We start from the raw sequence: 21,669 nt of genomic DNA, 5'->3' as shown, positions 1-21,669 counted from the left end.
ATACATTCAGCATGAAACACACACATACAAACAATCGATTATGTGAACTGCGATGGGGAAACATACATGTGCGCACACACACGCGAAATGTCTCATCTGCTGATCTCTGATCTAAGACTGAATCTCATTACTTCAGCATATCCCAAGGGGACTCTCCCATTTATTTATTTATGTATTTTTATATATATATAAATTTTTAAATATTTGAAACCACACACACGCGCGCGCGAACATGAACCCACACACGAACACACTCCCTCTGAACCAGACAACCTGTAACAAAGCGGAGCAGGGGCGGTGAAGGAATGCCAGTTGCCAACACGGGCATGGGCCCAAAAGAACTTGTTCACCTCTGACCTCCTGATCCTTAGTTGCCACACACAAAAACAGAACACAAACGAGAATGGAAAGGTCCACCATTTATGGATCAAAAAGCCATAAAGCATCCAACCTGACCTGGCCAGAAGGTAGGGGGAGGTGAAGGGGGAAAGAGAGAGGGGAGATAACAGGAGAAGGAGCTCTGTGTTTGGCCAGGGAGGCGTGGGACGGTGAATGGCAAGAGAACACAGAGACAGTGGGAAGAGCGGTGGGATGATCACAGCTCTCCCTTTGTGTCTGCAAGTGGCCTCTCAGGGCATTCCTCGACAAGGCCCAGGCACAGGGACTGACAGCTTAAGCATCCTTGGCTTTACTTCCAAGTTTAGGCTCAACATTCATTTGTTGGTCATCGCAGCTTCCAGAAACCATCAAAATCATCCCTCTTTTCCAATGAAGTCATCTGATGAAGTGAAATCTCTTTCTACAGCCGTGGTCATAAAGCCACCGCCGCTGGATGAACTTCTGCACTTTTATTGCTCAGATATATCATCCTAGACAGTCAAAGCTAAAATAAGTCCACGCCTATACACAAAGAAACCCTCAGCCCCACTGACAGCACCATACTGCCCTGTCACTTGCCCGCTGCACCAGTACTCAATCATCTCAAGTGTCAGTCAGAGGAGCTATATTCATTGGATTTAAGAGTGACAAGCCATAGTCCAGGACAGGCTGGAGAATGATAGGACACCCGGGCATATTTTGTCCAGGGGACAAAAAGTCAAACCACTCCTGGTTTGATTTATATAATTTGATTTATACTCTGTAGGGTTCTCAGCTTAGCTCTTTTCTAATCACTGTAGCATACAATATCTCTTAAAAGTGTGTAGGGGGTGGAAACAGAATCAGTGAAAACTGACCAAAGTCCCCAAGACTACAAGCTACACAAACAGCCTTGTGGAGAACAATACAAGATCAGTTAATCAAATAAAACACAATCATTGGAGAATTTAATTGCTAACCTGACAGAGAAATCCACCGAAGTGTCACTTTTCTGTCTTTCCAGAGAGCTCCTTTTCTTTTACTACTCCACCTTCATGTAAATATAAAAAAAAAAAAGACCCAGCGGTCCCTTTCCATGTCAGCTCCTGTTTAATGCAGGCAAGCAGGACGTGGACATGTCAAGTGGCAGAGAGAAGGAGCCTGCTCCTCCAGTCAGGCGGAGAGACACTGCCGGGCTTTTCAGATATACAGCACAAATACCAGCTCCCAGCCTGCTCACAGCACACAGACACTGACACAATCCAATTGGGGAAAAAGCCCTTCTCACTACCTCTCCCTCTTCTCTCTCTCTCTCTCTCTCTCTCTCTCTCGCTGTCACTACCATTAACATGGAGGCTCCACCCAGTGGTCATTCCCTTCTCTGCCTCCTCACACACACACACACACACACACACACACGCACACACACAGACAAAATATATAAGCCTATATAAATCAATTACCACATGACTTTCTTCCAATGCTGATATATATAGATATATATATAGATATATATATATATATATATATATATATATATATATATATGTGTTTAAATATGTTGAGTCAAGCTTACAGGGATTGCCATTTTCAGAGGTTTCACCAAGTACATGTTTTGGTAGAAATCTGACTCATTTGAATCGCAAGACATGAAACTGATAGAAATCTGAACACAATTTGCTTGGTACTCAAAAAACATTGATTCTGACACGTAGCTCTAATGATTGGATAACAATAATAAACAAATATTGACTGACCCTAATACCCGCGCTTAAAAAAAATACACATAACAGTGTTTTAGAGGGCAAGATGCATTATGCGACCTAGACCAAAAGAGACGTCATAAAGACTGCCTTATGTCAAAAATGGGTCATTTTCAAAAGGTATTTATTCAAAGTCACATGTAGCTAATAAAACAAATCTTTCCTCAGTGATTCCAGAACTAACAAGTAAAAAAAAAAAAAAGACATCAAAGACGGGAAAACAGTACAGAATCTGAGGGTAAACTGTATATCTAAGTATGTATTATTCTTTAGACACATCCGGTCACCTCCCAAAGAGACACAGAGGAAGTCATAAGCTCTTGTATGAGCTATTGTTATGAGTCAGCACTTCAAGCCAGGTCATCTTTCTCCTGACCATTCATATGACCAGTCATTATATCATTATCACCTCCAAACTCCGGTTTAACAATGGAGTCTGTGCTGAAGACAATCGTGTATTTTTACGTTAAGGATAGTGCATGAGCATTATCCTGAAGCCAAAGATGCATGCCCAAAAGACTGGTCAAGATTCCCAGTATTCCTCCTCTTCGTGTCCCTAGCGGTGTGTTTTTAAAGCATGAGTGTACACTTGCCTCAGGTATGTCTGCAGCACAGAGCAGATGTGAGTGCTTGCCTCATGTCTGTATGGAGTTGGATGAGTCAACCTGGAGCCCTCTGCTGTGCTGGCTGCACCCTGTAGTCCCACAGTGACAGAGCTTCCTGTGACTAATGTCAGTATAGGATCAATGTGTTTGTGGATATGTATATTCTGCATTAGAATATACGAGTGGAAATACACCTATCTACAGAATGTCTCAAAATTGAACAGCAAAAGTAAAGACACAAACTTAAGACTGACAAAAAAAAAAAAATCTGTATTGGGCCAACATTTCACAATCACTCAGGGAAAATTCCTTTAGAAGATTCTGAGGCACCTTTTTCTCTATAGACATTAATTTAATACAGAAGTAAGGAACGGTGTTTCGAGGAAAGGTAGAGACTGAAAAACCCTGTTCATTTGGTCATGCTATCGCTGTACGTATCGTTGTTACTCTCTTAAAATATAATATAATATAATATAATATAATATATATAAAAAACCCCGCAGTTCAAGATCAGTGACACCATCTTTGTGTTGTCCTGGGAAATGTAGGAAGAAGTGCAAGTAGACATGCCAGGATAAAAAAGTAATTGAATATGTATGGAGCCAAATCCAGTACACCAGTGACTTTTTGGCCTGTCACCCCTTTAAAAAGAAGCAATGTCTACGACGAACTGCGCTCATCCTCTGCTGGAAGACAACACAACATCATCTGGCAAGGCACTGCGTTGGCCAATCAAATGCATGCAAGTACACATGTCTCGTGGATTACTGTAACATGACCGCCATGTTTCTAGTGTTTTGTTTGCAATCGTCGTGAGTTGTAAAATCCTGTCTGTGAGAATTACATTTGGGAACTACTGCACCACTCGGTTAAAACTATCCCATATTTTTTTAACTCTTGTTCGGCCCATAGTAACAAACTGCTGACAACACAAAGGGCCAAAAAGTAATAGCATGGTTACCTATCATTAGGGTTATAGCTAGGCACTTTATTTTAGCTACTTCCTGCTCCAGCGCACAGACTTTACCCTTAGCTATTTAGCCTTGTTGCCTTAACATGAGTAGAGGTAAGCCCATAGAGTCACTGACGACAGAAATGAAGGCTGCTCAAACAGAAATGCCCCTGTCACAGCCCCAAGAGCCCTGTGACATCCCCGACAGAGTTCACAGTCAGTCTGCTAGCCGTATTAAAGCTGCTGTGCAGGAATGCTGGGACCAGAGGATGTGACTGGGTGGGAAAGGGGGCTGAGGAACGTATAGCTGGGCCTACCACCGTACACACTAGTTCAGTGTAAAGCAAACATACAGACAACTCCACAGCACAAACATCCTGCAGCTGAACACACACCCACGTACAATCCATCAGTACATACACAAAAGATCAGCTTTCTTTAATAATCTCTGTTATATTTTATTGGCACTTATCAACATTAATTGTTATGATAGACCAATGTGGAGGCTTCTCGTTGTTTTTCCTCAAAAGCGGAAGTGCTATTTCTACACACAATGCATGCTTTTGTTCTCTGATGCTGTTGGCCTTGATTCTTATCGGGGCTGTCCTACTGTCAACATCCTCTCTCGCCAGTAAAAAATACACACACATAGCACACAAACGTCCAGAGAACACATGATGGGAAAACTGGAGGAGCCTCACATCTTTTTCAGTTTTCAGCTCCACTTCATTTAGCGTCTTTAATTTTGTCTTCTGTTCACTTTTTCTGCAGCAAAACAGTGTAGAAAAATTAGTCCAAACAAACTGTGGGACGTCACTTCCTGTCTAGCATACTGTGAAACTCTCGGCTTCCTGTTTGTGAAATGTTTGGCAGATCAGGGGAGGAGTGAAAGCTGTGGCTAAAACCACCCATCCTGTGGGAAAGGCAATAAAATAGAATTTCTTTCTAACTTTAATCCTTTAACTCTATCACAACATGATTTGAAGGGTGCACAAAAACCAGGGGTTGCAAAATGACTGCCACAAAGCAGCCATACAACTCAGTATGCAGGGCTGAATTGTTTACCTCTTTGACAAAGCTTCAATGGTACCAGATCTTTCTCGTGATTCAGTGCATTATTTGCTTTTTTGCTAAACAGATAAACTGTAACTATCCCCTATTATTTGGAAAATCAACCAAAGATCTGATAGAGTTCTGTTAAAACGGAACAAAAAATGTTAAGTCACGCACTGATGCTTTAAGTTTCACATCAATTTCCTGCAGCCCAAACAACTTTTCCACAGTAAATGCTGAGCAGACTATGCAAGCTCTACTAGAGCACAACCAAAACCCCGACTGGCCCCTGACCTGTGTTTTGATAGGCAAATCAGCACACTCCTTAATAATTCCTAGCTATAGAGTTCCTGCCAGCGGCTATTTTGAATTTGTGGGCCTTATCAACAGGACTGATCACGGCGTTTTGTCCTGTATGAAGAAAATACCTCCAGACATGTCTATACCTGCTGCGGACAAACCTGAAAGACACTAAAATCAGTGCTGGGAGAGAATGGTAAATGGACTGCACTTATAGCACTTTTCTAGTCTTATCGACCGCTCAAAGCACTTTACACTACTGCCACTTTCACCCGTTCACACACACACACACATTCATACAGCACCCTCTTCTATACATAGGGCACTTTCTACACACACGCGCGATACATCGGGGGCAATTTGGGGTTCAGTATCTTGCCCGAGGACAGGAGGAGCCGGGGATCGAACCACCGACCTTCCGGTTAGTGGAAGAGCTGCTCTACCTCCTGAGCCACACAGCTGACGAGAAGGGGAGGAAAATGAAGACAGAAAGAAAAAGACACAAGTAGAGCTAAGACAACGACCTGATACTATTTTGACTCACGGACAAAAAAAAGCTGTATGTGGGACCTCACATGTTTCTGACTGGGTGGTTGGCAAACTCCTGCCACACGCTTATAAACAATATCCTCTCATGCACTTAAACGTTTAGGACCAACTTATCTATTTGTGGAGCACAGAGGATACAGATTGTACCAGGCCTGTGTGATGACAGGTTTATGAGAACAAATGCAGCTTACGGGCAAGTCAGCCATTACCGTCGACTTTGTTAACAGTAAATGTAGCGACGTTTAGAGCTCTTCAGGTTAATCCTCCGGTTTTCCTGACTGGCAGCACCGCGAGAGATCGAAGGAGGTTTAGGCAAGGACTGCAACAGGCGGTTATGTTCCTTAACGTTTATTCTTTCAAGTATTTCTTTGATTAATCATTAATAATTTAGATAAAAAAATTGTCAGAAACACTCCTATTTGCTTAATATTGTTATGAAATTGATACATTACTTGGCTGCTAATGAAACTAAGACTTTTGATTCCAGCAGCCTATGATGGGCAATTATTATTTTTGAGTTCAAGTATTCAAAAAAAGCAGTGGTGAAAAAGGTGAAAAATAACACGTGGTCGAGGTCCTACATTCAGCTTAGTGTTACTGTGACAGGTCACAATGGGTAAAATGCCATTTACAATTGTTTTTGTGCCCTTTTCAGTGACTAGCGATACCGCCCTAAAAAATGTCAGCAATGCAGCCTACTGAGTGTTGCTGAGCTGCCAAACATGAAACTCACTACAACACCCTAATGCGCTGAACAGTAAACACTTTTTGTCCACTTGCATAATAGCGGTAAGTATACAGAATGAACAGCGGCCTGAGTGGAAAGGAGGGCTGCAACCGATGCAGAGAGAAGGCTAAAATATAATTATGGGGAGAGGATGACAATTATCAAACCACTGGGGCATTGGTGCCAGGCAGGGCACATTGTTCTGGAGGGCCCATTAGAGTTCTCAGCGCCGCTCATTAGGGAACCATTAGTGAGAACTACTTTAACTTCCCAGACCACCCACCCCTAAGTGGCAGAGACAAATGGACTCAAAGAGAATCGACTCTTCCACTCTCTCATCTCTCTGCCCTGCACAAACAACGCAGCTGTGTGCCAGCCGGGCTCGGCCGGGGCCGCTGAGGCAAAGAGAGTGTGTGAAGTTCTCCCTATCCATCAGCAGAACAAAGGAGCAGCAGCATTTAACAGGATCAGTCAGTCAGACGTTCACTGTTCCCTAAAACGATTAATAGTGACGCAAGCCAAGGGGGCTAGTTAATGCTGCAAGGCTAACCAAGCCAAAGAGATGAAAGTGTCACGCTCAGAAACAAAGGCTTTCTGTCTGACTTCGGGGGATTTATGCCAATACAATAACACACGCGATAATTCTCTCATGTAAAAAGACTTACAACCATCTTTTAACACAGGTTGGAACAATATCTCTGCTGGTGGCATGGGCTTCTGTGGGAATAAAATAGAGATTTTAACTAAGATAGGAAATAACACAGAAAACTAAATTGTCACATGGAGAAAATGGTGTGTGGCCTCCACGCCGACACTGGAGGACGGTTAAGTCTGCCCTCACACCTGTTGCAGCTGACAGCTCTGCCTTCACTGAAGAACGACACTGAGGATGTTCTCTCTGAGGCAAAAGCTGTTAAACTGTGATAGACCACTGCATGAATGGCCAAGTTATAAATGTGTTACTAAATTGTTTAAACACTTGGTTTACAAAAAAAAAAAAATATAATAATAACTAAATCATCAAATGTAGATATTCGAGCAGAGTCACAAATATTAAACTTTGCAAATTTGTTAGTAACAATTAAATAGAAAAGGAACAGTTAATGCATAATACAAAGAGAAAGGGCATAGCTACCATACAGGGTCTTTTTAAATGTCTTAATACTTCACGGTTATTTAAATTGGATCCATTTGTATCCTTGGACTCTCTCTTACTGTGGACTGACAACACAAACGACAATTTATTTTATGTTCTCACGTCGTAATTATTTTTTGTTTTGTTTGTTTGTGAGTTTTTAGGGAAGGAATGTAAAGTTTATTCTTCTTTTTTTTTTTTTTTTGGCAGGTCTTGATAAACTATGCACAAAGCTGACCCAGTAAACGCAGCAGCGACGGTACAGACGGCAGAGTAGTAAACACTGTAAACAAGGCCAGACACGGACGAGCCAGCATTCACTGCGCACATTGGGTTCCCGAGAATCGCTTCGAAAAGTTTTCACCCACGAACGACGCCTCGTAGTTTCAGAAAGCCGAGCGAACGTCTCACAGACGCAATTTTCAACTACACACAGTCCCGTGAGGACACTAAAGCGACGTTCACACGGAGTAAAATGTCCCTGCTCGACTTTTCCACTCACCTATCCCGTCTTCCGATTTTAACACCATGCTGTGGCCGCTTCGCAGGTCCCGGTCGCAGAAAGTTTCCGGAGGTTTTTCCGAGCGACGAAACTTTTACAACTGCAACCACGGCTACAATTATCTACTGATATATCGGCCTTTCGTTTGAGTTTTAAATTAACAAACACTCTGGGGAATGGTTTCCTCGGTAGATGAGGGGTGGCTCCGTCGACTGCTCGCAGGAGTGGTCTGAAGAGACGGAGGACTTTAACCAGCCAATCCTTCCTGCGCGCGGTTCTCTGTCAAGGCGCGCGTGGCATTACGCAACTTACCTTCCGGTCGGGACTTTCATAATAAAAACCCTCGCGAACCAATGAAACGAACGCAAACGTTTAGCGGTTTGGGGTTTTCCTGACTGCACTGAGGACGGGGGGGTTGCTCTAATCAAATTCAATCGAATTATTATTGAATACTGACTTTTTTTTTTTGTTTGCATATTTGTTTACATATTTGTTTGCTATTAAGTCAAGTCACTGAGGACCTCACAAGTCCCATGACCCTCTATGGACAACAGGACGTGTAGTAAAATGAAACCCTGGCGAGTTATAAATGCCAGTGGTGCATTGCAAATTGTCCCGCAGGCGTGGAAAATGGCACCTGCACAATGAGTTGAATAATGGACTTTGCATTACTGTGAGTGTTATGAGTTCAACAACTTTACCCTGTATGTATTTTAAATGATCTCCGCTAAAATAAAGATTCAAATAAAATACTCGAGTGGCCCCGGATTCCCATTTAAAACCATTACATTTTGACAAAGATTAGAGCGAATACATTGCAGCAACAGTTGCCTCCCCAGCAAATTAGGAAATAAAAGTATTAAACTAAACACAGTCTATCGGTTTAATACAAACACGGTTCATTTGATATTATATAATAATTATAATCTTGGGATAATTTGAAGGAAAGCTTGCTCTATATCCGGTAACAGTCTCCCGACTCTGCTGACTTGACGCTGCTCAGGATGAAGGTGCAGCAAAGGGGCCAGATGACGCGGCTGCCGCCCGCGTTTCCACCCTGTTGCCTCGGGCTCTCTCTCTCTCTCTCTCTCTCTCTCAAACTCACACACACAGGTTTTTGGGACAGGGCCTAATGGGGGCAGGGAGTGTGACTGACACAAACAGTGGCAGAGCGGTTCACTGCTGCTGATCTCGTGCATATTGCTGCGTTTTATTGCCCACATCCGCTGAGAGAAGCCGTGTGCGTGCAGACTTTTACCTCGAAAACAATTTTTTTTTTGGTTTTTCCTTTTAAATAGCTGTTGGTGGCAGAGATAATATATAATACTTTCAAACACCTGTTGAATACCCAAACGAAGTCCACTACATAGCTATTCCTTTACGCCTGATCAGTCATTAAACTATGTTTTTTTACTGGCCCTACCACACTTCATGGAATTTTTTACAAATTTTAAAAAATTATTTACACTTATTTACGCTATCATCCTAAAAGCTACAATGCAAATACTGCAGCTCTTTTTTTTTATCGTAAGGGATGTTTCAGTGGTTCGGCTACAGTTGCTTGTCATTGCAACCACATTCATTTGGATGCATCATTACCCGTGAAACTGGTTCTCCCAAATCCTGGTGAGACTGAGCGACTGGTTTTGTGTCTGATGCAACTTTCCTGTTCTTCTTCTTCTGTTTCAGTCTGGCCCATCAACACGCAGTATATTCACATCTTATGCCGCCTATGATCAGAGGTGCATCTGAGGGGTGTCTCTTTGTTCTATCAGGGGGACATTACTTGGCTGCATATTTTAGGGAAAAGCTGTGAGGGCAGACAGAAGAGCTACTCAGGTTTCCATCCCACAAAAATGGAATAAATCAGCCTGCTGTTTGTATATCACCTGCCCGACTGTGCTGCAGATAGGGCAGGGCCGAGCCTGTAACTGCCTGTTGATGAATACAGGAGGTCCAAGAGGAATGCTTCACTCCCAGCCAATGAAAGAGGCCAGATACAAGGCGAAAACAGCTCCTCTCTGTTTTTCTTTCTCTTGCTCCAATCCTATCTGATGTGCTAGGAGAACAAAATGTGCAATAGACATTTTAATTGCGTCGGGTAACTACTAGCACAGGAATCAAGTCCAAACACTGGGATTCCCCCCCTTGTTTCAAGGCCATATTGGCCCAGAGACTCAAACCATCAAGACTTCTTTGAAAGGTCCTTCAGTCTGCGTGGCCACTTCATTTGAGGGGCTCATCCTCAAGCTGTGGGACATGAATGGCTCAGTTGTGCAGCCCACACTCAAAAACTGACAATGTAGCTTTTGTGAAGCGAACCCTGTACACACGACAGTCTATGGTACACACAAAGTTTCAATTCATTGTTATGAGTCCATTCATTCTCCTGGGTGCTGCTGTAAATCTGTGCTAAACAACCTAGAACAAGTGAAACCAGCAAGCTGCTTGACCTTTAAATGACTATCAAAGATCATAAGTTGATATCAACAGATGAAATTATTGTTGTCCGCAACTTTCTGAGAGACGCCAAGATGTGTAGAACTTACTCTTCAAATCAATGTGATGTTAGTGGACTGTTTATGCAAACGTCAGATCAACGTCATACTGGATTATAAAGAGGTTTTAGCTCATGCATGTTAAAAAAATGCAGCTGATTACTAGTTTCAGTGGGCTGGAGAAATTCTTTAAAAAGTTTTCTTCTGCTCTATTCGTGCATCAGTGTGCTTCATTTTGAAAATAACAGGAACACTTGACAATTTAAGGTAATGCAATACAACACCAATACAAACTCAATGTAACAAAAATATGCATCAACACCCATCCGCTCTTCTCAAAGGTCTGGATTGGCTAACACTGTCAGATAATGCTATTATTTTTGTCCTTTTCTGTGTTATTCTCTGCATTGTTCCTTAAGGACATTTAGAATTTGCTCTGTCTGCGCGATGAAGGAATGTGATTCGGTTAGAAAATCAAGACGGAGCTTCTTTTGACAATTTTCCAGCAGCGATGGGAACCGTCTCTAAGAAGCTATATCGACAGACGAAATATCCGTCGGTCTGTCTCACTATGTTAAGCCTTTGGATTACAGCGTGTTTGCAGGTGACAGAGCCAGTCCTCAGGGAAAGATGCCTTCCACCGCGTAAAGGGAAACAAGCCACCTCTGCCTCCGTCGGCAGACCTTCGGACTTTAAACAGCACATCGGCATGAGAGACCAAGAGGAAATAATTAAACATATAAACTGGTTGACTACGTCCACTCCACACAGTTCAATGATGTGTACCCACAGAGACAACCCTGACGTAAAATGATGAAATATACCACATTCAGCAGTTGTTCCAGCAATTTAGTGCTTCACCTCCACAATGTTTTGGGTCAACTCTCCACAATGATGACTAACTGCACAACAGGGCCGTTCCTGCAACCACGAGGCTCTGTTCTTATCCATTTGGCTCTAACAATGCATTGACAGAGCCTGGGGTAAAGGCATGTGTTTAAAGGTCTGAGTTCTTCTTCGGTGTGAGAAAATAACCTGTCACCATCCTACGAGAAGAGATGCCAAGAGTGGCCCCTGCTGATCATTTGCAATAATTACAGTTCTGCCTGCAGATAAAATGGAAACAACACGTAAGGAAATTTAACTTTTTAGAACTGAGATCATAAATGATATCTGGACTCACACATCACTGAAAGATAAATGATCTCTGAGGCCCAGACACTGTCACACAATTATCTAAATATCTGCCTCACATTTTGAAACATTTAGTGATTACCTAGCTGCAGGGCGTTGGGTCACTTCACACGACAACATGCCTGTTTTTTCTCTGCCTCTTTGACATTAAAACAAAATTCAGCCCCAGAAAAGAGGCTTATTGAGAAACAGGAGGTTAATGTCCACACACCAGCTTGAATCAAGCAATCACCAGGCTGGAAAAATGGCTCCGTTACCAGTAAAATTACTACATGCATGGTAGCAATTCTTTGGCATAAGCTGTGGCTGGAGTTTTGTTGCTCCATGCACGACTAATTTGCACAAGCTGATTTTGAAACCACTGCTCTGCTCTTACAGGTGCACTCGCAGGTAATGAGACCTTTGGATTGATCCATCCTATAATTTTCTGGGTGAGAGGGAGTGCACACCTGAGCGATTACTGACATGAGTCATATAATACATATAAGAATACATCAAGCTTTCATGTCACTTTTCTAACGTGTATGAGCGAGAGAGAGAGAGAAGAAAATATACTCGACCACTTACTTTGCAACTGCAAACATAAAGCTCTGCTTTAAATATAGCATGCTCTTCACTTATCCTGAACAGCAAATTTCCTTTATAGCAGCCTACAACCTACAGCAGAACTAACTTCCGCTTGCACACATATACATACAGAAATTCTGCTGTCGGAAACGGGGACTTGGCAAATCAGTTTTAGCAAGAGGGTGTGACGTGCGGAGGGGAAGCAAAGTAAGGAGGTTAAAATTGTGATCTTCTTTCATTATAAGTGTGCACACATGCTTAGTGACAATCAGTGCACAGAGGATTCTGTGCTTTACTTTATCGTCATACCAAGTTGGAAGTTTGCATTCCATCATCCTTCCCAGCTCGGTAGTCTGGACCCCCAAAGGGTTGCAAGGAAAATGTGAGGGATCACAGGATGGGAAGAAGAAAAAAACTATTTCTGATACACAAATTAGTTGATTTTTTTTTCCCCGCATTTTTTTATTTTGAAATACTGGATAGTTTTACCCCTTCAGGCCTCTAATATTAATTGAAAAAACAGTCTGAGGAGGGAACATTACTCTTTAGTTGAACTGCTCACCAATCATAGATATATGGAACCTGTGACAAGCAGTCACGAGTAAATGTCACTTTATTTCACTTTAACTTTTTGTTTTGTTGAAAACGTATTTACTTTCCTGTTGTTTGGGGTCCCACAGACCCCCCTGCTGTACATGCTGCATCGCTGTGCACCCACACACAAAGTGAGGGCAGAAGATATAGTATATTATAGGGGCTTCGCATGAGCAAATACGTATCTTTTGTTTTCCAAAAAGTCATTCACAGACAAAGAAATGTGCAGTATTTGCAGTATGTTACCCTACATAGCGATGTTACTTATGCCTGTGTTTAGTTAGACCCCTGAGAGGTCAAATTTCCTGTTGGACCCCTTATTAACAAACTGCTATAAAACTCCAATGACAGAAATTTACTTTTGGAGTGGTATTGCTGCATATAAAGTACTTACAACATCAACAACAGGTATAAAGCATATGAAAATCCCTTGTATTTGACCATGCTGGGTCCTCTGAGAATCAAAACAGTGGTCACGTGTAATTTTTTGTAGCAGACTTCTGATGTTGAATGCTCAAACTCATGTTCATAAGCAATGCTCATAAATTTAGGAAGTCATAACATACTGAGCTAAAACAATAAAGTTTTTTTTTGTGAGCTGTCAAAGAGGGTACGGGGTCTTTGGGACCCCAAACAAAACATTAGCATTAAAGACCAAAACGGTTCAGCGTCATCACGAACCGTCACTGGACCGTACTCTCCTTTACAACAAGCTGAGCAGGCAAATACCCTCGAACGCTCGCCGCTGCTGACGGACTTGTTTGTGCTCCCAAACAGATCAGTGTGTCCTCAGCTGCCCCCGGAGCCCGCATGACTAATTTCCATGTCAGAGAGCCCTAGAAAATCCCGGGCACACCTGCCTCACTGTGCGGACGAATGTGTGACTGACGACATGTAGCCGCGCTGATATCAATCAGCTAAATTAGGACCACGTCTGCCTTAAGTGACACACTGCCCGCCATCAGTGTCCGCCTGTTCCGTGAAAATGAATTTGGCATGTCGAGTGACTCTCACAGTGACTGTAATTGTCAGATTCCCAGTAACAGTTAAAGCCGGGAAGGGCACTGACATAACAATGGACATGTGCTTAATTGATTTGAGATGCAAAGGAGTGGACTGAAACATCAATTTGTATCCTTTGAGAAACAGGTCGACTTTGGAAAATAAGATGTCACTTCATGAGGTCAGCCAGTGAAGAAGCCAAATGAGTTTTTTTTAACTCCTCACTCATATTTGCATGTTTTTTTTTTTTTTTTTTTTTAAACAGCTCTTCTCAAACAGCATTTGGCTATATTTTAGAAGTGATGTAATAGTGCTGCTGATACGATGTGAACTTTTCTGGACAACCATTAGATGAGTCACAGATGAATCACTTGTATGATTCATGATTAAAAACAGAAACACCAAACCCTACAGTACAAAACCCAATCTCTTCCCACCATTAGGGGACCGGGATGCTATGGTTGCCAGCACAACATGAATGTTATTACAGTTTAAGCAAAAAAAAAAAAAAAGCTGAAGTGTAGCCCTTGGGAATATATCGCTTCATGATCAGCCCACAGACTCGGCTGGAGGCTGAATATTCAAATGACAAACCAGCATTTAACTGAAAGTCATCGTGCCTTTTCTTCAGCTCCAACCAACATGTCAGTCATTTTTGTTTGCTTGACAAAAATCGGCGAAACTCTGCTGTCACAAGAACAATCCTGATTACTTCTCCTCTTGAATATTCATAACAAAATTGAAGTCACGTCTGTTCATGCATGTCCCTGTTTCTGAGTCAGGTGTTTTGAAATCATAGAGACAGCACCGCTTCCCCTTGCTACACGCTCAGTCAGCTGATCCACCACAACCCAGTGAGGCCGCTTTGGTCATGTCAACACTTCCAATGGGCGCCTGCACTCTACCCTGCAGTGTAGCGTAATAAAGTGGCAGCACTTAACAACCGTCCCAGAACAATGAAGTAAACACACACACACTCACACATACATCATCTCGTTTTCACTACAGAATGAAAGAACAGATCTGGACATATGGAGACAGATGGTGAGTATAAACACACTCCTAAAGAGATGGACGTTTTAGCCAGCTCCTCTCAAGCCTGCTCCTCCATCTGTAATTAAACCGGGAAGCACTGCGAGCCGTTTATCCAGGTTTAGGAGGTGATCTCCAGTAAACACAACACAGCCATCCCAGTTATCGAAGCACACAGCAACTAGCAACCGGGGGAAGAGGAGATACACTCAAGCCACAGCCAAGAAGGACAGGGGCAGAAACAGGAGGTTTCTATTTGGTCATACAGTTTGTGGATCTGCCGTATGTGTGAACAAGGATGTGAAATGTTTGTCTGTGGATGTGTGTGAGACCTGCTGAAGATTAGAGCTGCTCAGCGAGTAATAACATTAGCTCGCCTTCTCTCAGTGCGTGTGCACGGGGCAGAGGTTTAAGTTGTGCTAAATGAGAGAGCCTCCTTAAGCCCCGAGAAGCTCCCGCTATTTCTGTCCAACTGTTTGTTTTCATCTCCGGTGGAGCCACGCGTTTGTGCCAGTGGTCACACAAGCAGTTACAAGGACACTGACACTGTCAAACAACAGGTTAGCTCATAGAGAGAAGTCAGTCAAAACTAATGGTAGTGATGGTTTAGAAAGGATCTATTTTAGCCAGAGCGTTCAGTGGTATAAGATGACAGTAGTGCTAAATCACATGCCAACAACCAAAGCAACAACAACAACAACAAAAATCCTGTGAAGGCCCACAGTTTCGACTTTACTTTACCTGGAGCTTGCTGGAGCGGCTTCACAGCTGGACACAGGAATGTCTGAAAGCTGGATACGCAAAGTTCACTCACTGTCCCCATAGCGCCAGTGTGTAATATGTTTGTTGTGTGTGAAGGTCTGCCTCTGTTGGTGGCTGTGTTAATGTCCAAAAGTTGCCCCCTCTTGACGAGTCAGACTGAGATGGAGGACAAGGGAAGTTGCGAAGGCCCAGGCTCGCTGCCACAGCTGCTGACGGTCACTCTGAGCTCGCGAGCCTCCTGTCAGCAGAGAGACTCCGGCTCTAAGGTCCTTCTATGTGTCACTCTGCTCCACCTAATCTCCCAGTCGGATGAATTCTCCACTCCTGGAGGCCAATCTCTCAAACTCACCTACTTTCTCTTCCCCCTCGATTAGAATGTGCAACTTGCTGGGACGCTGAAATCACTTCTGCTTTCTCCCTGTTCCCCTTTTGTGCTGGCGTCTCAGCCTCTCTTTATCTTCCTCTGCTCTCTCTCTCTCTCTCTCTCCCTGTCTCTCTCTCTCACTCCATCTCTCTTTCTCTCCCACTCGCACTCTCTTGCTACTTTAAATCCTAATTCAAGCAGATATTCTTAGGCCAAACAGATTGCACATACAAATACAGAAGCCAGGTTGTGTTTGAAATCACATATTAATGTACCTTCAGGACACATCTCTATTTTTCTATGACTTTTGATGCAACCAAGTGGGCCTGCCAACATGTAAGGACCACCATCACAATAAAAAAACAATTAAGGATAAATTAGAAATTTTACCGTGCATGAGAATCATGGCAAACTGTTAGCAGCACCTTGCCCTGTTTCTGAGTTTCTTGAGTTCCATCTCTACCCTCTGTTGCTTCTAGTCACTCATCGTTTTCGCGTTCAAAAGCCTTGTACATAAAATCAAGATTTCATTGTTGCTTGGCAACGGGGAAGAAGAAATGATTTGCTCCTGGGCAAACCACTCCGAGCAATTTGTTTTGATTAGATTATTTTCACACCTATTGAAGGTTATTCACAATGGCAAAATCGTATTTTGGGGTCTTGGAGCCACATAATACGCATGGGTTTCTTCTTCAAACACACACACACACACACACACACACACACACACACACACACACACACACACACACACACAAACACACACACACAAACACACACTCACAGTTTTACAACAACATAAATTGCCCAGCTTCTGCCACGTATGTGTTCATAATCAACGACAATTGATGACTTCCTCTTGTGGAGCGAAGTAGAAATGTTTACCTTCACTGTTAAACCAACGGCACTCCACCTGCCACTCTGGATTTGCCTCCCTGTCCATCACACAAAGTGTTTCTCGCCCATTAACAACATCCTCTCTCGTTCAGTGTCAATTAATAAACTCGTCACCTCGCCCCTTCTGTCAATCACACCATCAAGGGCAGCATGTTAGCAACGGGATAGGTGGCAGTTACTGAATGCGATGAGGGGGATCTGACACGCGCTGCATTTGTTTGTCTTTTGCGAGGCTGTGACAGCGCTTTTGATGTCGCCATCATTGCCCAGAGTGTCCCCTGCGTGAACTGCAAAGTCAGTCCCGGCCACTATAAATTGCTGCAGCTGCACGTCAGCCGGAGGAGCAGCCCTGTCACAGGAGGAACAGCAGCAGAGGACACACTGCAGTCAGCGCAAATGTTTCTCTTCTCTTCTCCCTACTGCTCAGCTCCACCTTACAGCACCTCTCTGAATGAGTGTGCTCTACTGTTGATAGATAGATAGATAGATAGATAGATAGCAGGGTTGAAAAAATACATGCTGTTAATTGATTAATTGGAATAATGTCAATCCATTGTACTAAACTGCCAAGTGACTCCACAAAGCAAACATAAGGGTGATCTAATATGTAAATAGTAATGAAATAGTAATGAAATAGTAATGAAACAGTAATGAATTAGTAATGAAATATGGCTAATTTGCCATAAAGGCAAATTAGCCATAGTAATAACAGTAAATTTCAATTCATTACACTTAATATTGCCTCCTAAGGACTTCTGGGTTATTTTAAATAAAGTGCAAAACACTATTGGAGACTTACAGCACCACATGTACTCACTGTCAGCTTGGAACAGGGCAGCCCTTAAGCGTAGGGGCCCATAATTTGGTGCAGCCACACCTAAGGGATGAATGTGCACCTGCATCATGTTGCAAACATCCTCATTTAGCAGGAACAGTGGCTGTTGAGATGTGGTTTTTCTCTGTGTGGTGCTGCGTACCGTACGTAGGCCTGGCCGTGACCTGAGCCCAAATGAACAATTTTCCCCCAAGCAGTAATGCCTACATGCCACCGGGTGGACATCGCACGCAACAACACCTTTATTCTTAGTTCACTGAACAGGCCAGAGGGTTTCTGGAGTTTACCGAACAGCAGACTTAGCTTTAATTCAGCTGTGAAATCTGTGTAGGTAGAACAACAAAGTGGAAGACACATGTGCGAATATTACAGTCAGAAATCCTTCAGCTGCCAGAGGAGACAGTCTACTAGGAGATTCTGTTGAAAAGCAGCCATATGTTTGTCTTTACACAGTCAGGTAGGCAGGCAAGTCTTCTGTGATGAAAGAGCTTCCCCGGTTGGATATAAATCTACAGAGAGCTTGGTGATCTGTGTTGGTGGAACTCCTACATAGCAGCCTAATGTTAGCATCACCTCCAGTGACTAACAACTCGCTGGGGTGGGAGCAGAACAAGCACCTCTGCTGGTACAGCTCTAATGAACATACTCACCACACAGGATAAGGCTTATCAGCCTAAATATAGACCGACTGTGCCTTGTAACATCTTCCTGATAAAGTTGCAGCACCCGCTGCCCACTTTTCATTTCAGCTGCCAGTCTAATGTTAAAAGGCTTAATATCCTTCTTCTGTGTGCTCCTCTCTATCTGCATCTTTTTGTGATTGGTGTAGATTGAATGATGAAAAATACAGGGATAAATTTGGTATCCCTGTTGTAAGAATGTTTATTTCTAGACTGGTAATTTACACTGTTGAGTAAGAAGACGAACTGTAGCACAAGTGCACATTGACTTTGAAGTGACAGATTTCCTCTCTTTTTTTACCTTTTGATTATTATCTCACACTTTTCTTTTTATCAGAAAAAAGATACGTCTGCATAGGTCCACTGAGACTTTGCTGCTGCTGCAGCTGCCGCTGCTGTTTTGACAGTCTTTCTGTGAGTCTGCTTTGAACGTGAGAGCAGCTTAGTGCTAGAGTAAAGCGTTCTCATCATCACATGGGTTGAGAGTAACAGGATACAGCAGGGAAACAACACATTACAGGCCAGTAGAAGCAACGACACTTCTGATATGTCTATCACTCAGCCAAGAACTCTCAGACTGAGAGGAAAGATGACGCCCATAACCGGCGCAACCACCCGTACCTGCTGTGCACCACGCCTATGAAGAGGCACACTGTTTCCTTTGTATGTACACATTTCTTTACGCAAAAAGAAATTGGGCCGCATTGACAGGTGCCGGTAGATGGTAAAAGTGCAGGAGAAATTAAAAAAAAAAAAAAGGTAAAACAAAGACATTTTGACACCCTGCAGCTCAAAGCCTTTGAAGTGAGTCTTGAAACAGAGCTGCACCCAGTGAATCCCAAGATAGCTTGTTTTGGCACCAGCACCTAGCAACATAACAGGAGTAGGGTGCAAAAACACAGTATGTTAATCCTGTCATAAATTTTAGAAGCTCACTGCACATGCAGTATATCATGGCAATGCTATAAAACATACAGATTATCCTCAGACGCACTTCCAGTCTCCACACGAATATAACATTTCTTGTTGCATAAGTCTAGTCTACAGAAATAGTTAAATAAAGGGGGGGGGGGCATGGTAGTACCAAAAATAAAACAAAGTCTGACAGTGGATGGATTACTTCTATCCTCTCTCCTTCCCAGACTTCAATTATGCTGAACAGGCACGATGCTCAGAGACATGAGAGATGATATGACTTGTACTTACTCATTCAGATCCACAAGCAGCCAATTTGACTAAGGAGGCGTCGGTGATAGTGAGAGTGTTATTTGAATGTGCTGGGAGCTTCAGCCTGTCCCTTCTCTTACACCTCACACTTTAGCAGAAAGCCTAATTACACGGTCGTCGACTGATTCCTCAGCTGAAATTCACATAGGAAATTACTGACAAGGGGAGATGACTGCAAATAAATAATGATTATCCGGCTGCGGGACTGAGAGGAAACATGCTGTATGGGCTGTCCAGACTGGCAGAAGTCACTACGGGACCCTGTGTACCCTTCAGTAAACTCCAAGGCCAAGACTTTAGATCGGTCAGGGAAGCGTTAGTAAGCATTGAGCAGATCAAAATCTCAAAGGTGTATTTCCTTGAGATTGGACTAAAACTTTTTTTTTTTTTTTTTCCTTTTTAAATCTGTTATATGTGACTCACAGAAATCCCCTCCCTCCTTCTAACAGAGCATCAGTTCTTGCAATGAGGCCATTGCTGGTTCTATTTTGAGATGCATTAAGATCACAGAAAAACTAAACTTGCTAAATAATTGAGGTGGAGCTTCCATCAAAGCCCAGACTAGCCATCGGCCAGCTCCACCTCATGACCTGGCATCGTGGGTGGGTGGGGAGGGGGGTCAACCTATAGCATACATGATGTCAGGACACTGAATTTCCTGTCAAGATTGTTTCTTTTTAGCAAAGGGGGCATTTTTATAAGAAGGCACTCTGTAAAGCCGCGTCATCCAAAGAGCCTATGCGCCTCAGAATATATGCCAACATAGTATAAATACATCAGTATCAGTTCGGATCATCTCCATCCCCATAAGGGCAGGAACTTTTCTGGTTCTCTCTGCATTACACTATTTAAATATATGGATTTGCACAGTGTCCACCATGCTGTCATAGCTGCAGTGTGATGTTTAATAATTCAGTACACAGATCTTTTTATATCCTTTTGGCTGTGAGTACCACGGAGGCCACCTGTTTTTAAGATGGCTTACAAATACCCAAACAGGGTATCCTTTCCCGTACATGCATTTAAATCAGATAAACAACATGGCAAAATGTGACCGAATGTAGAGTAGGACTTAGTCAGCGATGTGTCAGGCTGTCATTTTAACACTCCCACCAAGCAGTCAGACTGGCAGAAGTATGGACATCTATGCTCAGTAGACTACAGTCCGTCATTTCTAATCACTTGGTACAGCAGAGCACGAACACTGTAGACACCAATGCTTGAAAAAAAAGAAAACACGCACTCATGGTACTAGCGGGGGCTGGGATCAAAGCATCCACTAAACACCATGTAAGGGTGGGATGAAGACAAACCGTAATTCTCCCCCTCCATCCTTTCGGTCCTGATGCTGCTGCAGGCGTCACTGTCCGGGGATGTCTCTCGCCAAGCGCCCGCAGCGATCCGGACCCCCTCGCTACTTCCTCCCTTTTCTCGTCTCTTCCTCGCTCTGTTCCCCCCCCTCCCCCCTCGCCCCCCGCCGGGGATTCAACTTGACGGCAGGCCGACTCCGAGAGGTCTAACTTCTCAGCCCGTCGCTGTTTAGCGCTCGCCCACGCCGTTGCCGCTCCGGACGCGTGCGCCGCCGATGTTCGTCCGGCCGCCGACACGCACCCAGGGAAGCCGGTGCACATGCTGGCCCCGCCCATCCCAGATGTGATGTCACGCTCTAACTTGTCCTCGGCCCACAACTTCGCTGAGTAACTGGCACGACTCATGTCATTTACTGTGGGGGGGTGCAGAGAAAAGCCCTACAAGCAAACACCATTACAGACCATTACAATTCTAAAATATATTTTGTATTTATGTCTAAGGTGGGGGGAAAAAAAAAAAAAAAAAACTTCTGCAAACCAACTTTTCTCGAGCTTTAAGGCCAAATAAAGAGAATAGATTTCTGTTTTAACAAAATTCAAAGATACCATCAGAAAAACCATTAATTTTAGCCTTAAAAATCCATACCGAATCAAAAAGGGCAGAAAATGCTGCATTGCTCTTTAAACCTGCAGTAACAGATTTTTTTTTTTTTTTTTTTGGGCACTTGGAGGCAGCGCAAGCAAAGTTGTGAACATGACACTGA

At 43.3% G+C, this 21,669-nt stretch overlaps 1 protein-coding gene across 3 annotated transcripts in view; it reads right to left on the bottom strand.

Moving 5' to 3' along the window:
• cyth1a (cytohesin 1a) overlaps positions 1–20,971 on the bottom strand; it is a 39,679-nt gene extending 18,708 nt beyond the window's left edge. The window contains exon 1 of one of the 3 annotated variants that reach the window (XM_040158101.1): positions 20,909–20,971. In XM_040158101.1, the coding sequence (XP_040014035.1) occupies positions 20,909–20,927 (19 nt within the window). In that variant the 5' untranslated portion in view covers positions 20,928–20,971. Of the gene's footprint in view, positions 1–7,943; positions 8,253–15,571; positions 15,954–20,908 lie in introns of those variants that run through there. The other 2 variants (XM_040158087.1, XM_040158094.1) reach the window with 2 other exon arrangements.
• Between the last annotated feature and the right edge of the window lie 698 nt (positions 20,972–21,669).

This window comes from Xiphias gladius, chromosome 3 (genome assembly GCF_016859285.1).
Source record: "Xiphias gladius isolate SHS-SW01 ecotype Sanya breed wild chromosome 3, ASM1685928v1, whole genome shotgun sequence".
NCBI classification, from domain to species: Eukaryota; Metazoa; Chordata; class Actinopteri; order Istiophoriformes; family Xiphiidae; genus Xiphias; species Xiphias gladius.
The sequence above is the reverse complement of the archived record's forward strand: the minus strand, read 5'-3'. Positions and strand labels throughout refer to the sequence as shown.